Source organism: Notamacropus eugenii, chromosome 3, assembly GCF_028372415.1.
Source record: "Notamacropus eugenii isolate mMacEug1 chromosome 3, mMacEug1.pri_v2, whole genome shotgun sequence".
In the NCBI taxonomy this organism is placed as follows: Eukaryota; Metazoa; Chordata; class Mammalia; order Diprotodontia; family Macropodidae; genus Notamacropus; species Notamacropus eugenii.
The window spans coordinates 46519800-46537896 of NC_092874.1; the positions used below are offsets into that span (position 1 = coordinate 46519800).

Here is an 18097-nt window from a genome sequence, read left to right on the forward strand (position 1 = left end):
GGAGCTGGATTAGCCCTTCAGTTCTTCATCTAGAAAATGGAGGACTTTGACTGGATTCCACTAAGGTCCCTTTTTTTGGACTTGCAGGAGTCAGATTATTTTGTTTCCCTAGTTTTAAAAAGTTTAATACCCTGATTTTGGGTAAAAGGATTTGCACCCCAGGGAATTTGTTCATAGATTTATCTCTGTATCCAGGCAGCTGATATCCAAATGATTCCTGCTCTCAGGGAGTATATGCAATGTTTGTCTAGACAATGGCATTCCACAGATAGGAAGGGAGATCAGGATAGAACTCCCATGGAAAAATAGGTGTGTAACCAGGGTCAGCAGCTAGGTGACTCCAGGCCTAGAGTCAAGAAGGCCTGAGTTCAAATCCAGCTTTAGACACTTACCAGCTGTATGACCTTGGGCAAGTCACTTAACTGTTTGCCTCAGTTTCCTCATATGTAAAATGAGCTGCAGAAGGAAATGGCAAACCACTCTGGTGTCTTTGCTACAAGACCCAAATCAGGTCAAGAAAAGTTAGGCATGACTCAACAACAACAAACCAGGGGAATGGGTTAAAGGACCTTTCTTGCTGAAATCATCCCTTTTCCTCAAGACACAGACCTTTCTCTATGAAAAGTCTTCCCTGATCTCTCCCCACTCTCACCCCTCCCCCAATGAAGCAGCTTCCTCTCCTTGAATCCCTAGCATCAACCTGACATTTCCAATAAATTTGATCATATTTTAATTTATCACTGTGTATACATCTTTCACCCTGATAGTGAAAGCAGGAAATGGTTTTTCTTCTTGCAATATCCAGGATGACCCAACATACCACCTTGCATAAATTAGGGTCTTATTAAGAATATACTGAATCGAATTGGATCAAATGGCCTTCACTGGTGAACTGAGAAAAATAAGAGTGAGATGACGGATGCAGCTTGTTGTGCCCTCTAGTCAGTCCTTGAGTCAAGGACAATAGTATTTTGACTCAAGGTTCAGTTTGAAGAATATTTTAAAGTTCTGGTTCAAAAGCTGTAGGGGAAAAAAAGCTGATTGACTGTGCGTGTGCGTGTGTGTGTGTGCGTGTGTGTGTGTGTGTGTGTGTGTGTGTGTGTGTGTGTGTGTGTGTTTTGGGTCCAGACCTGTGATTTCACTGGAACAAGGGAATCCCGGATGAGCAATTTCCTACTAATGCAAGCTGGTATCTCTTCTGATCTCACTCCCTTAGTGCTCACTCCCTTAGTGCTCTTGGTCACTCTTCAAAACTGTAAGTCCAAAGGGTCAAGAAGCCAACATGGGTCAGAGCTGGGGCTTCACCTCAGGTCTATCCACTATACCACACTGCCTTTCAAGCATTCCATATCTAGATGTATGTAGGTTTATTTCTTTTTGTGGGCAGAAAATATGTCCATGTTTCTGCTTTGCCTTCAACAGTCCCAGGGTCTGACATTACTTGATTCCCTTTGGAGTATTGATACATTTTTCTTGCTACCATGATATCAGGGTCAATGTCAAGGTGCCCATACCTCTCATGTTCACATCTGCCTTCCCACTCCCAAATGCCCTACACCAGTGGTTCTCAAACTTTTAAGTCTCAGAACCCCTCTGTACTCTTAAAATTTATTGAGGACCCCCCTCAAAAGAACTTTCATATATACAGGCTCTCTCTCTTATCTTTACCATATTAGAAATTAAAACATCTCAGTATGATTATTAAAATAGTTTTGACTTTACTGACCTCCTGAAAGGATCTCAGGGACTCTCAGGGGTTCCTGGACCTTACTTTTGCAACCACTACCTAAACATATGCTTTGTTTAGTCTTTTCAGCAGAGTGGTATAGGGGAAGGAACACTGGTCTTTGGGTCAGGAGGGTCCTAAGTTCCAATAATTGCCCTGACACTTATTGGTTATATGACATAGGGGGTAGAAAATGAGAACTAGAGAATCAGCCTTGGAGTCTTGATGGCATGGTTTCAAGGGCCACTTCTGATCCATGCTACTGTGTGACCCTGGGCAAGTCACCTAACCTCTAGGCAATAACAGGTTTAAAACCTGTCACTTGTATTTTAAGGCAATAAGTTTATTTAGACTGTTTCCTGAGATCAGGTATTAAAAAAAGATTGGAAGGGGAAGAAGCTGATGCTTAAAAAAAAGAGGATAAGGAAACTAGATGTCTGGGATGGGAAATGAGGAGACTCTATCAGGAAGAGGGAATTGCATAAGGTGGAGGCAGGGCATGAGAAAAGGAGAGTCCATGTGATAAAAATTACACTGATTTCACAATTCTGTTTAGGGCCAGGACTAGGAGGGAAACTTCACTGAGTTTGATTGGCATCATGGCCCCAAGCATACATTGGGGATATACAACTCGAGTACTTCTGAGCTAAAGTTCACATGGCCAGACAGCTCTGAATAATCTACTCCATTAACAGGCTTCATGAGAGCCCATTCCGAATGAACAGAATATTGATTGAGTAACTTTGTCCTTGGGTCACCATTGACCCCCACCCCCTATGCTTGAAAAATATTTTTATTATTATTTCCCTCTCCTTGAAGATATGAGTATTCCCATTCCCATTTTGGAGTTGGGGGGTGGGATAGAGCAAGAAGGTAACTTAGAGGTCATCCAGTTCAGTCCCATCATTTTACAAATGAGGAACTGAGTCCAAGACAGATTGATGTCACAGAGGTAAGGGGCAAAGCCAGGATTTGAACCTGGGATTTGATCCCAATTCTTCTCTCTGTAGTACAAAGAATGACATTGACACATACTGCCTCCCAGAAATTAGAGGCATTAGAAGTAGCATATGAACTCACACCTCCATATGGAGAGCAGATGTTGAAGGAAGCCTGGCTTTTAAAGAACAATACTTTGTCAATCCATGATAAAGCCTGAGTACATCATCATCCCCCTCAGGAGGATTACAGAAAGGACAATAAGTAACATTGACCTGTGGAACCACTTACTTAGTCTGAACTATTCCTCCCCCTGAGCAAGTAGGTATGGGACAGACTGACAGGTGTAACTTAGCCAGAGTGTCTAGATGACTTTGAGGGAGAGTACAGATTTGGATCTTTTGCACTGGGTTCATGATTTTCTCAGCTTTTCAGTAAATAAAGTTTCAGTGACTCAAAGCTTTCCAATAAAAACAATGAGAATGTGTTACTTGCTACCACATGGGAAGAAAAGTCACCATGGCCCCCTGGGTCTCTTTTATCTTCTCTTTTCCAATTTCATCAGAGGAAATTGAAGAACTCTGCACACTGGGATGAGTGGATTCCCCATCCCAGACTGTGAGGTGAGCTGGTGCTTTCTTTGTCCTTTTCCATCCCATGCAGATTTGGTGGACGGGAAGAGAGTCTCCAGAAAGCCAAGCCCAAGGGCAGAGGCCACACAAACCAAGCCACAATCTCCCTCCAGTAGGAGGAAAAGAACCCATGACAGCAGGAGGGAAAAAAAAGAAGACGGTGGCAGAGAAATCAAGGTGAGGACGCCCCACCGGAAGAAAGATGTCCGGAGGAAACAACGGGAAGTATTTGGGGAAGAGGAGTGGAGCAAAGCAGAGAGATCTTGCAATGGGAAGAGGAAGAGGGACCAGACAACTTCCCACAAGGGACAGAAAGAAGTCAAAAATAAAGAAAAGCAAATTCAGAGGAAGAAAGAGAAGCAGCTGAAGAAACACAGGTAGGGCATTTTACCTCCAAACTTCACCTCATCCTAGGAAGGGAGTTCTTGGACCCCTGAAGAGTTAGTGGATAGATTACTGGGGTTCATGAAGTCAAAAGAGAAAATAATTACATTTTTATTTTCACCAGTCTTGGTTTCCTTTGTCATCTTGTGTACTTTATCTTATGCATTTAAAAAATATCTTTCTGAGAAAGGATCTGTAACTTTTACCAAGTTGCCAACAGGGTCCATAGCACAAAATAGTGAAGAACCCCTGCTTTAGAGGGACCCCCTCCCCTTTTTGACTTGGAGATGTTGATGAGGCATCTTGAGACTTATTCAGCCTCAAGGATTCTATTCCTTCTCTCCTCTCCTTTGGGCGACTTGCCTCTGCAGCATCCTAAGCAGAATGCAGAAGGAAAAGGAAGATGAAATTCTATTATGTCAAGTCAATGGTTGTTAACAACTCTGAGAAGCTTAGGGAGAAAGTAGATAAAACTAATGGTAAAAATAATTTGTGGATTTCATCTATTCATTCTCTCCCCAGCCCCAATTAGCAGGTAGAACCATGCCAACACTTCACTTATCAGGGATCAATGAAGCTTGAGCCAGAAAGGATAATCTCACCCAGTCTTTTTATTTTACAGGCTGGAACCCAGAGAGGTTTGGTATTTTGCCCAGATCACACAGCTCAAGATGGTAGGATAAGGTCATAGATCTAGAGCTGGGAGGAATCTCAGACACAATCTACTTCAACCTAATTGTTACAAATGAGGATACTGAGGACTTGGCCAGTTAAGTGACTTGCCCCTAGTTACCTAATTAATGTCTCAGAAGTAGCGTTCAAACCCAGCTCTCTCCCCATAACTTTCCCGCTACAGGAAATAATTCCTAATGACTAGACTTATCCAAATATGGAAAGAACTACTGCTGTTCACCCTGTATCCCAAATAATTGCATATATTTATTTTGCGTACATTTTATGTTTATGTAAAAAAGCAGTGTGATAGAGAGCTGGCTTTAGAGGCAAGAAGATATGGTTCAGATTCTACCTCTGACCCATTGGGGCAGCTGAGAGGCACAGTAGATACTCTGAGACTAGAGTTAGGAAGACTTGAGTTCAAATCTGGACTTAGACGCTTGCTGGCTATATGACCTTGGGAGAGTCACTTAACCTCTGCTCACCTCTATTTCCTCATCCATAAAATCAGGATAATAATAGCACCATTCTCCAGGGTTGTTGTGAGGATCAAAGGAGATACTAATTGTAAAGTGATTAGCACAGTGCCTGGCACATAGTAGGTTCTATATAAATGTTAGCTTTCATCAAATTAGCTGTGTGATTCTAAAAAGGTCACTTAGCCTCTCAGTGCTTTGGAAAGTCACCAAAAGTGTGAATTGCTTAGACGGTGCATATCTGTATTGGTAGAGGTTTCATCATCCAGGCTTTGCCAATATCAATAAAGCCACAGGTCCAGTGCTTGTCCCTATATGTCCCCTAATTATGCTCTCAAGAACAGGGACAGTCCCATTTTTGTCTCTATATCCCTATTACCTAGCACAGTATCTGGCACATAGATGTCACCTAAAAACCTTGCTCATTGATTCATTGGTATTAGGTTTGCTCTCCTTGGAATCTGAAAGTAGATGCTGATGTCACCTAGTAACAGTACCATCCAGATGATCTCTTCTCAGGGATCGGTTGGACTTGATGGCTTCTGAGACCCTTTCCAGCTCTAAGATGCTGTGACTCTGGGGTCAATAGCCCTGGAGAGTCACTGAAGTCAAAGAACCCAAAGAGATCCCAAGTAATTCAGGGCAACAGGTTGTTCTGGGATCTGGAGGAAATCCTACACTTCCTTCCCAATCACTAGGCAGCAGTGATAGGACCCAGGGAGTGGAGATGATATGGGGTATATAACACAGTAGGTAGAACACTGACCTTGGAGTTAGGAGCCATAGATTCAAATTTCACCTCAGAAACTTCTTAATTGTGTAATTTGGGCAAGTCCCACAGAATCTCGGTTCATTTCAGTTTAACCCTCACTGCCTCAGTTTCCTCACCTGTAAAACGAGAACAGTAACACTTGCACCACCTTCTGCACAGAGGTGTTGTTTGTAAACATTAAAGCACTACTGAACACAAGTGTGACATGATTATTAGGACTGTCTCTATTTTTTAAGCACTTCAGGTTTCTCAGCATCTGGACAGCACTAGTTTTTTTTTAATTCTCCTCTCTATCAGGAACTTCTCTCCTAGCTCTTCTCCATCAGTTTCCAACTCCTCGGATGAAGATTCCATTGCAGAGGAAGAAATGGCCCGCATCATGGAACAGGTCGAAGAGAAAAAGAAGGTCATAGCCACCATTCGCAATAAGCCTTGGCCAATGGTGAAAAAATTAGAAGTTCTCAGGTAAAGTGGAGTCGGTCCTCTTTCTACTTGGGTCCCTTCTTCCCTCTCCCACCAACTCCCTGCCAGGAGCTACCAAAGTATGAGGGAATTAAATAACTCTGAAGCTTGTTGCCTGTGAAGATTCTAAGAGGAATCCTAAGGTTCTTGACCCATCCTGTGGATGAACCCAAGCCCTCCTCTGGGAAGGAGACACTAACTCCTTAGTCTCTGTACTCCAGCCTAAAGGTTGCCTCTGGAGTAGCCCAGGGGTCAGTCAAAAACATAGCCTTCATCATAGTAAGGGAGGAACCAATACAATCAATGAGTATTTAAGACACAGAAGTAACATATGGCATCAACCTTCCACTACTGGGTTTAAAGTCTGATGGGTGAGATGGGACTACCAAATGAAAAAATTAATTAATATGTAAAATAGTAGATATAATCCAATATTAGGTCATCTTGGTCAACTTCTGGTATCCAAAACCATCGCCTTCCAGAAGCTGAATAATAACTCATCTTTCTGTGTCACATCCAGGTTTACAAAGAGCTTTCCTCAGAGCAACCCCATGAGGGGAGTAGGATAAGTATCATTATACCCATTTTACAGGTTAGGAAATTGAAACATAAAGCAGTAGTGTGACTTGCTTCAGGTCATTCTTGGGGATGAGGGTAGGATCTGGGATCCCAGAGAGGAAACTACTCTACCAATAAGACTCAAGAATTTACAAACCCAGAGTGTTGCCTGGAATACCTAGAGATTAGGTGACTTGCCCAAGGTCACACAGCAATCTGTAGATCAGATGTGGCCCTTGAACCTATGCCAACTTGACTCCAAGGCTGGTTCTCTAGTTCTTGCTTTCTAACCTTTATGTCATATAAACAATAAGTCATATAACCAGTAAGTGTCCCTAGGACCCTCCTGACTCAAAATCTCCTGTTCTTTCCACTATAATGCCCTGATGAAAAGGCCAAACAAAGCATGTGCCTAGGGCAGTGGTCGTAAAAGCATGGTCCAGGGACCCCTGAGAATCCTGGAGATCCTTATAGGAGATCAGTAAAGTCAAAATTATTTTAATAATCATACTAAGATATTAATTTCTAATATGATAAATATTAATAGAGATAACCTACATAAATGAAAGTTCTTTGTGGGTTCCTCAATAAATTTTAAGAGGACAGAGGGGTTCTGAGGCCACAAAGTTTGAGAACCACTGGTGTAGGGCATTTGGGGGTAGGAAGGCAGATGTGGACATGAGAGTTATCTATCAATTCTTCAGGAAGAATTGAGTATGGGCACCCTGACATTGACCCTGATATTGACATCATGGTAGCAAGAAAAGAATATCAATACTCCAAAGGGAGTCAAGTAATGTCAGACCCTGGGACTGTTGAAGGCAAAGCAGAAACATGGACATATTTCCTGCCCACAAAAAGAAATAAACTTACATACACCTAGATATGGAATGCATGAGAGGCAGTGTGGTGTAGCGAATAGAGAAGTGGCCTCAGAGCCAGGAAGACCTGAGGTCAAGTCCTACCTCTGACCCATGTTGGCTGTTTGACCCTTGAACTTACAGTCTTGAAGAGTGACCAAGAGCACCAAGAGAGTGAGATCAGAACAGATACCAATTTGCATTAGAAGGAGTTTCCTCATCCAGAATTAGATTTTTCTGCTGAGTCCTAGAAGGGGCAAAACTGGTCAGCCAACCATTAACAAGTATTTATTTAGTATCTACTGTGCCAGGCATGGTGCCAAGTGCTGAGGATATAAAGAAAGGTAAAAGACAGTCCCTACTCCCAAGTGGCATAGAGTCCAATGGAGGAGCTTGTAGTCTAATAAGAGACTGGCAGCAATACATGAAAGAGGAAAGAGAAAACTTCTGAACAATAAGACCTATCTCAAAAGTCATAAGGGTTATCATGAGAATCAGTGGGTTCCTTCTCGAAGTGGAGTTAGGTGACTGCATCTTGTAGAGGGGATGTTGATTCAGGTATGCATTAGACAAGGTGACTTCCCAAGTCTGAGATATAAAGGTATATCAGAGAAAAATCTGACACAACAGGTCTACAGATCCCTTGGGGCTTTCTGCTTGCATCTGTCCCCAAACGCACCCAGTTCTTATATAGGTTTCCGAAAAGCTGACATCAGAGAAGTAGTATGGTTCCTCAACAGACATTTATTAAACACCTACTATGTGCCAGATACTTTGCTAGGTGCTAAGAATAAACAGACAAAAAAACAGAAATGTTCCTGAACTTCTGTTTCTCAGGCAAGACACCATGTACATATAGAAGCATATACAAATAAGAACAAAAGTGATGACATATTGGGTGGAGTACTGGACTTGGAATCAGGAAGACCTGGAATTTAAATCTGCCTCAAATACCCACTGTGTGACCTGGGCAAGTCATTTCACCTCTAATACTTTGTTTCCTCATCTATAAAATGTGGGTGATAATAATAACCCCTGCTTCACAGGCATCCAGTGAGATAACATATGCAAAGATATGCTACAGAACCGATTGTTAATTTTCAGGGTAAGCATATACACCTCAGAAATCTGAAAACTCTACAAGTCAGGGCTTGATTTACTGTTCTGTTGATTATCTAGACTTAAGAAAGTATTCGTGTAGATCAGTGTTAAAAAGTGTATACATACTTTGCCCCCCTCTGCAATCCACTTGTTAAACACCTTCCCCTGCCCTGCTATATAAATATTGCTTGAGCTCAGGTATGCAGTAAAAGTGTCAAGGAATCAAGTCATCACCAAGAGGAGTCTGGTGACTCACAGCTGCTGCTGCTGCTGAGGATGAGGATGATGATGATGGCAGCTAGGTGGCACAGTGGATAGAGTATGAGACTGAAGTCAGGAAGACTTGAGCTCAAATCTGACCTTAGACACTTACTAACTGTGTGACCCTGGGCAAATCACTTCACTCTGTTTGCCTCAGTTTCCTCATCTATAAAATGAGCTAGAGAAGGAAATGGCAAACCATTCCACTATCTTTATCAAGAAAACCCCATGAAGAGTTAGACATGACTAGAACAACTGAATAGAATTATTGTTATTATAAACTGGCCTTCACGTAGCAGTTTAAAGTTTGCAAAATACATTTGAGCCTTTCAAGGCCTTTACCTGACTCATTTGAGGTGACACAAAATGTCACCTTTGTGTCACAAATGAAGGCACAAAAAGAGAAATCTTTGTCTCTATATGAAAAAGACTCTGGTTTCCATGTCCCCTTTGCTGTCTAAAGGCATGTGTGTGCATGTGTGCATCTGGGTATATGTATGTGTGTGTGACCTAAATCCAAAATATTTTCCTGCTTGACTTTCAAAGATATATATGCAGACCCTCAAATGCTCTGACCTATTGGAGAATATTTACTAGATGATCTGGTTCCTATCTTTCCCACCAGACAAATGCACAGATATAAAAGCTGTGTTGTTATAATGAAGCCACCTGCACACCCTCATAGAACCTATTTCTTTTATGTTTGGTTTTTAATTAAGCACCTGCCCTATCTTTTGACTAGGGAAGCCCAAGCTTTTGTAGAGAAGTTTGAAGGAGCATTAGGAAAGGGAAAAGGCAAGAAATTCTACGCCTATAAAATGATGATGAATAAGGTATGTGCCACACCAATGAGAGATCAAGGGGAAGGGGGCAGTTTGGGTTCTGGGTCAGCCTTGCTTTATTCAGCCATAATGATGACTTCACCATGAAGAGCTTATGTTCAAAGGCATTAGGGGAAGCCTGTTGTCAATACAAAATCTCGAATCCATGTGATGGCTTCTCAGCTGGCAATGACAATGATCCCCAGCCTGCTGATGCCATGTACTGACATAGAATGACAATGCCTAGCTCGGGGTCACACAATGAGCTGCTGACAGAGATGGGCAGTGGAGCCAGACTCCCTCACCCTGCTTCCATGCTCTGTCAACTTCTTTCTCCTACTCTGCCCAGACCAGCCCTGTTAAGGTGGCCCTACATAGAAAACTTGTTTTTTCTCCAACTCATTGTTGGGAAATTATCTGTTACTTGAAGGGGTGAAGAGTTCTCCCATTCCAGCTATAACCTGGTAGGGGGAGGGGAATTAAATTTTTTGGGCAAGGATTCCTAATCATTTCTTTATGTTGATGCTTCAAAGTCTCACTTGGGTCTTCACTGTGTCCCTTGTCCTATCTCATACGTGGTCATGTAGAAATAACAGAGAATTTTTAAAGGGCTGCTATAATTATTTTGGGAAGCTAGGTGGCACAGTGGATATAGTCCCTGGCCTAGAGTCAGGAAGACCTGAGTTCAAATCTAGCCTTAGACATATACTATGTGACCCTGGTCAAATTTAACCCTGCTTGTCTCAGTTTCCTCATCTGTTAAAAAAAAAAAAAAAAAAGTGAGCTGGAGAAAGAAATGGCAAACCATCCCAGTATCTCTGCCAAGAAAATCCCAAATGGGGTACAAAAGAGTAGAACACAACTGAAATGATCGAACAAGAAATAATTATTTATGTGGAATTTGTTTCCTTATGCTATTTCTATAGCTAGCTGAACTGTAGCAAATAGAAAGCCATCCCCAGAGTCCAAAGAACCTTGGTTCAAGCCCCTCTGGAACATATATCTCAGTTTCTTCAGGAAATTCTCTAAGGCTGTTGTAAGAGGCACCTCCAATCCCAGATTTGCTTTGGTTGCAATAGTTGCCTCATTAAACGGTTCCCTACACCAAGTAAACCAAAGGTCTAACCCAAAGAATAACCAGAACGATCCCCATACATATACACACGGTCCCTGGATTTGTTACTTCTGTTTTCCTAGTGAGATCTTTAAGGCACAAAAAGACCAAGGGAAAAGAACAAGGAACATGCTCAAAGTCTTTTGGATTTGTGATCTGCTTGTTGAATTAAGCATATTCTTGAAACCTATGCTAAAAGTTGGGGTGATGTTTAGCTTTTGGATATGGACTTAAATTTGTGCCCTAATCTTTTCTAATAGCACAGAATTCAGTCAGTAAGCGAGCGAGAAATAGATATACCACTATAAAAAAATTACTGTCACTTTTTACCAGATGTGAGATATGGTAATAATAAGTGATCAGGAATAATCATCTAACATCAATGCAATGTAACAGATAAAAATGTCTGCCTTATGATCTTTAAGGAGTATATGTTTTGGGTCAAAAACTCAACACACTTCAAAACCACAGTGAATAAATGTCAAAGAATATATAACGACAATTTTGAAAATAAATATAGACTGTTATTCACTTGAAAAGGCATTTGTCCTTATAAACAATCAAAGAGATACGAATTAAAACAACTTTAAAGTGCCACCTCCTAGCAAACTGGACAAATGAAAAGCAAGGAAATCATGAAAGTCAAAGTCAGAGAGGATGTGGAGAACTATCACTGGTAGAATTGCTGACAGGTAAAACCTTTAGGGAAAGTAATCTGGCAGTACACAGAAAAATTTACAAACTTAATCATTCCCTTTGACCTAATACTTCCATTATTGAAAATGTTCTGAAAAACATAGCAGCATTGTGGCAACTACAAAAATCCTGGAATTGACCTAGAGTCCAACAGCATTAAATAAATTGTGGTGATAATATCAGTTATAACCAACAACTATGAAATGTCTTAAATCTCTTTACAATCATTATGTCATATGATCCTCACAATAACTCTGGAAGGAAGGTGCTCTTATTATCCTCACCTTACAGATAAGGAAATTGAGGTAGACAGAGTTCAAGTGACTTGCCTAGGGTCACACAGTCAGTAAATCTCTGAGGTTGAATTTGAACTCAACTCTTCCTGACTCCAAGTTCAGCATTTTAATATAATGGAATACTATAAAATATAATTAGGACCAACAAGTATAGGGATATACAGAAATCTTTTCTGAATTATGCTAGTTAGTTTTACAGAATTTTTTCTTCTTTTTTGCTATGTTTTTATAAGAAATTGATCTGTGGAAAAAAGAGTAAGGAAGGATACACTGGGAAATGTAATTAATGTAAAACAAAAGCTATCATTTTATTTTTAAAAGAAATTATCCAAAGTGAAAACAGCAGAATCAGAAGTACAAAGTTCACAAAACTCCCACCACCTAAAAGGAAATGTAAATTAGAAGGAATGGACAAAGTATTCTGGTGGAAACTTAGACTTAGAGAGACTAAAAAGTTCTTAGAATATTTTAGGCATCAAAATGACCATAAATATAAATAGTTACTAGGCAAATGTAATTAGTTTTATTGATAATCAATGTCAAGTTTGTAATAAATCATTTTTATTTTTAAAGCAGGAATTTTTAAATTTTTAAAAGCAGGAATTGCTTGTATATTGAAAATAATTTAACACCTCTGGTGCCTTAGACATAAAAACATTTTATGTTCTTTTTAATTGGATTAAAAAAATAAATTCAACCCCCCATTAACTAGAATCTTAATGTGTGTGAAGCAATATTCTGGACCCTAAGTGCATCAAAAAATAAAAAAATATATATTCTCTGCCTTTATGGATCATACAGTCTAGGAAGTTGGCCTTGAGTCTTGACAAAGAAGATAATAAAGATATAAGGTTAGAATAAGTTGGAGGAGAAAAAAACTGCCATCTGCCATGCTGGATAAGTGGGATTTGGCTAGGGTTTTATTCTCTCAGTCAATCAATTTCTGTGCCTAATAATAATACTCAAACAGATCTTATATGTGAATGGTCTCTCCAGATTGCAGCCCATCTGTGCCTTCCCATCCTCTTGTCCACGGCCTCCCATAAGTTCACTGAAGGGGGTCCGCCCAATTCACTGAGGACCTGCCTCACTTAATTCATATTTTTAGAGCACCCTAAGGTTTGCAAATCACTTTTTTCACAATTTTCCTGAAGTAAGGAGCTCAAGTTCCATGATCCCCATTTTACAGATGAGAAAGCTGAGAATCAGCTACAGCTAGCTATTATACAATTAGTGTCACACACAGGATCTGAACCCTAGTCTCTTCTGACCACAAGTCCAGCACTCTTTTCATTGCACCATCCTGCCTCTCCATTGTAGATCAATCCCCATTTTTTTTTCAAATTGGCTTGAGATCCCACAGTGATACAATTTCAATTTTGTTATAGTATGTTTTTTAATACTGTATTTGTACTGTCCTTATCTACTATTTTCTACAATAGGATTGTGTTCTCCTAGGACAATGCTTGGCACACAGTAGGTGCTTAATAAATGCTTATTGACTTGATAACTAGCAAAGCACTTAGTAGATTTGGCAAGTGGATGTGCTACTACTATTACATTTTTCATTATTTTTGTCACTGCTTCTCAATTGCTTCATGAATGAACATGGTGGGGACAAGGCTTTGCTTGTCACCAATCTAAGCATTGTTCCTCCCTCTATGGCTAGCCCTGCCACAGTTGCAAAGTGCTGGACCAAGATGATACCAACTGCCAACACCCCCCAATTGGCTCACCACCCCACCCCATTCCCTACCTCCTAAGTCAGCCTGCCTCCACTTTCTGCTCTAACAAGGATGCTACAATTCAGTTGCTTTCTTTCAGAAATGGATCAAATTTAAGCGAGATTTTGATAATTTCAAGACTCAGTGTATTCCATGGGAAATGAAGATCAAAGAGGTTGAAAGTAAGTGTTTCTTGGGCTCTTTTACTCAGACTGACAAATGTTCAGTCACGCAAGGGTTTGGGTGGTGGGGGTGTTTGGTGTTATGGTCTGCTCAACACACAGACCACGGGATTTCCATTCACCCCTAGACGTGGATGTCTTTCTTTTCCCTCATCCCAGGTCACTTTGGTTCTTCAGTTGCCTCCTATTTCATTTTCCTCCGATGGATGTATGGAGTGAACCTGGTACTTTTTGGTTTGATTTTTGGACTGGTCATAATCCCAGAGGTGAGAATAGAATCCTCTTGATTTATGAAGTGATCTAACTTCTGCAGGGGAAGGAGCAATGGGTCCAGAACAATAGACGAGTTTGAATGCTGACTCTGCCACTTTTTACCTCTAGGTCCTTAAGCAAATCATTTAACCTCTCCAAGTCTCTGCTTGCTCATTTGTAAAATGGGGACACCAAACAGCCAATACACATTTAAGTGCCTACTATGTGCAGCCACTATCTGATAGCACTGTTGTAAGGAAAGCCTTTTGGAAATCTCAAGTACTAATCAAGAGTCATTATTCTTCTTCTCACGTTATATTTACCAAGTGCTCTCCATTTGTACAATAATTTATAGACATTTAAAATATCACCCTCACAGTAGCCCTGTGCCTGAGCTGGTCAGCGGTATACACAAGACTAAACTACATGTAATTCTAACTCAAGAAGTGTTCTTCTGAGGTCAGATTTCCTTTTTTTTTTTTATTACCATAAGATTTAGAAGAAATCATAGATATTATACAGCCTAACAACACCACGGATTTTGTGAATAAGGAAACTAAGGCCCAGAAAGCTAAGTCATTTGCCCAAGACTATGTAAAGGTTATAACAATAATGTTTATTAGGTAATAGTCAGGATTTAAACCCAGATTCCCCTAATTCTAAATCCAACTATCCCTTAACTATTCTGAAACAGATCTTCATTGAGTTTCTACAATGTATGGTAGAATATAAGCTTCTAGAGAACAGGACAGTTTTCTCTTTGTATCTCCAGTCCCTGGGATGCTATAGATACTTAATAAATGTTTGATTAATTGAATTGAAGAAAACACACAGGTTATCATACCAGGTGCTAATTCTGTCATCACCAACAAGTCAAACCTTCTGAGAGCCTTTGGTTTCCTCATCTGTGAAATGGAGATAATAATACGTACACTCCCCACCTCAGAGGGAGGTTGTGACAAAGTGTGGGAAGCACTTTGCAAGTCTTAAGGCAATATTTCATTGTTAGCTGTCATTATTGTTGGGGTCTATTGCCTTATTCCATTCAGTCTTTACAACACACCTCAAAGGTGCTCAAAGCAAATAATGTTGTTCCCAATTATGGGTGTAGAAAACAAGGCAAAAAGAATTAAATGACTTGCCCTTAGGCTCCTGACTCTGGAACCCAGGCTCTTTCCACTAGACCACCAAGTCCATTAACTGCAGCACACATGTACAATTAGCTTTCTTTGTTTATATTTCCAACGTTGCCCAGTGTATTCTAATGCATTCTTTGAAAGGGCTACAGGATAACACAGTTTCTATAGGTGATATTTTCTGCCTGGTTTACCAATCGGCCTCACAATTGCTGGACAATAATCATTCTGTTATAAATGGCTTAATGAGTCCATTGGACCTAATTCTACCTTTCATCACCACCCTTGGGATACTTTGCTGTTCAGTCATTCATTATGGAATTCAAAACCTTCAACACAATGCAAATTAAAATGGATGAGTTAGAAGTGGCAGCCAGTGTGTTCTAATAACCCCACGCTGTAAATGCAAGCTCCATTATTTATAAGTCCTTTATTCCAAATGATACATTAGCTATGAAGTCTACTTACAAATACCTTATTAACTTAGCATGACTTCTCATTGGCAAACCTTAAAATCAAGTGTAACCATTCAACAGAATGCTCCACATATTTATTAAAAGAGATCAATTCCTAACTCAGAAGTAGGGTGATTTAAAACCTATGGATATAGTGAATAGAGAACTAGCTTCAGAATTTGAAAGCTTTGGATTCAAATTCCATCTCTGACACATATTGGCTGTGTGACCCTGAAGAGGTCTCATGAGCCTTCATTGCCTTCAGGTAACTCTCTAAGACTTGACAAGAAATGTCCAAAACAATTGTCAACCTCCTTTGGTAGATGCAGTTCTCTATACAATGGAATCATGAAGGCTAAAAGTACATAAAGACTTATGGTATTAAAAAAATTAAAACCCTGTGATATTGTATTTATGAGTATTAATACTTAGCCTGAAGTCTCCAAAGAAGGGAATGAAAAAGATTAAACTCATTCAGTGCACATACTTATTTTCACATTATAAGGGATACTAAAAAATCCTCTGGTAGCTAAAAGGATTTAATTTATTAATCTTTACCAATCCCATCCTATAAGCATTTGTTAAGTACAGGCCAAATCCAGACCTGGAGATACAAAGACAAGAGAAAAAATAGTCCCTGTCTTCAAGGAGCTTACACATTCTGCTTGCTAATAGGAAATAATTTAGGCATCAAGGAGAAAAGCAAGAATTCATTAAAATGCTAATGACATATAAGATTTTCTGCACCATCTCTATACACATCTCGATTTGGGGGGACTTGGAACTGAAAGGAATATAAAAGGATTTCTCTGCACAGAAAGGAATTAGGAGCTGCAGTCAAGAGCTCAGAGAAGTCACCCAAGTCAAGGGGAGAGGTCAAAAGCATAGCTAAGGCATTAAAACCTTGCTGACTGACTGACTTCTCAGAAAAAGGGAGATGTATAAGTCATTTGCCTACAAGGATAATCGTGTAATTGATCTGCTCACAAGATTATCCATCTTATAGGAGCCTTCTCAAAATGGGATTCAGAGGTCCCTAGGGAGATACACTTCAGTAGACACAGTCTTTCCAATATGCTGATAACATAGTATGATCTGAAGTCTGCCAAGCAGGGGTCCTCACCCCCCACATCCCAGATGCCTGAAATTCTTCTTTTAAAGACACATGCTTTAGGATCTACCAAGCTTTTTGATCTGCACTGATGAGGCAAATATGGGCAGTCCACACATACATAGACACACACACACACACATTGTATAGATACTGCATTTTTAAGTGAGTTGTTAGAACTTTGAGAGTATTTTCCAACAGAAGTTATATTCTACAAGGGAGTTAGGTTTCCAGAATATCCCACAAAAGCCTATTTAATCTGTAACATAACTGAAATACTGCTAACAGTGATATTTCATAATTTAGAGTCTGTCTAGTCTAACTCCTTCATTTTACAGGTCAAGTCCACATCAAGTTTCTTACCCAAGGTCAGAAGCTGAATTTGAATCCTGTTTGCAAGTTGGGGGCTTCATGTATTTTTAGAAAGGATGGCACCTTACCCTTTTATCAGTGAATACCTTAGTAGGGATTTACATTAGAAAGCTAAGAATAAGGCAAGGGAATAATTTGTCCAGAATAAGGATTTGGAAAGAAACACAGGTATTAGGAGAAGTAAAAGATATTATATTCTCAGGTAGAAAGAAAAGTATAGTTAACCTATTTCCCCATCTCCCCTGGGCTTGTATAGCAATATTAATATGGCTATAGGTAAATTTTTCATCCTGGTTAAACCAATGTGTGGCTCTCTTCAAAGGGAAAAAAATCCTCAAACCTATATATGGGAAACCAAAATCACTCAGGTCCTCAGAGTAATTTTCTATAAATCACTGTCATTTTGTAACACAAAAGTGATATCACACTGTGGTAATCTCCTGCACAACAGTATTTGAAAATTCAACTAACAGTGGAACTCAATCTACTGTAGAGAGGCTGACAATTTTATGAAAGCCAGTATAGTTGGAAGAAGACACCATTCTGAGTATCTTTCTGCTCCTTCTACAAATAAATTACTTGAATTTGCTTGGAGAGGTTTTTACCGAGACCCATCAGCACATTCAGTAAACAAGAAAATAACAGAAAATGCAAGTGCCCTGCTTTAACACAGTTGAAGCTATAGAGAGAGGCACATACACATGTGGAGATGGAGAAAGACACAGAGAAACACATGGTCAGTGAATAAAAATGTTAATCCTTCCCTCAACCAGGTTTTAATGGGTATGCCCTATGGAAGCATACCTAGGAAAACTGTACCCCGAGCTGAGGAAGAGAAAGCTATGGATTTTTCAGTTCTTTGGGATTTTGAGGTATGTTTAAAATCCATCCACAGACACCATTTTTGACTAGGTCACTCGCTGAAACACTGTATCACTTCATCACAAAGCCTCCATTTTCTAATCCTGATGGGGAGAGATAGATGATTTTTGTAAAGATGTTCAAATTCAAGCAAAAAGCGTGGGGTTTAAACAGATAGCTCCATCTCAGACTTGAAAACTTAGGGTGAAAATACACCATGCATGAGCAGGG

General features: G+C 40.0%; 1 protein-coding gene across 1 annotated transcript in view; it reads left to right on the forward strand.

The window, feature by feature from the left end:
- Positions 1-1282: 1282 nt before the first annotated feature.
- Positions 1283-18097, forward strand: part of TMC2 (transmembrane channel like 2) — a 55245-nt gene continuing 38430 nt past the window's right edge. Inside the window, exons 1-7 of the mRNA XM_072650516.1 lie at positions 1283-1286; positions 3329-3674; positions 5902-6069; positions 9589-9679; positions 13598-13679; positions 13839-13945; positions 17779-17877. Of these exons, the coding sequence (XP_072506617.1) occupies positions 1283-1286; positions 3329-3674; positions 5902-6069; positions 9589-9679; positions 13598-13679; positions 13839-13945; positions 17779-17877 (897 nt within the window). The remainder of the gene's footprint in view (positions 1287-3328; positions 3675-5901; positions 6070-9588; positions 9680-13597; positions 13680-13838; positions 13946-17778; positions 17878-18097) is intronic.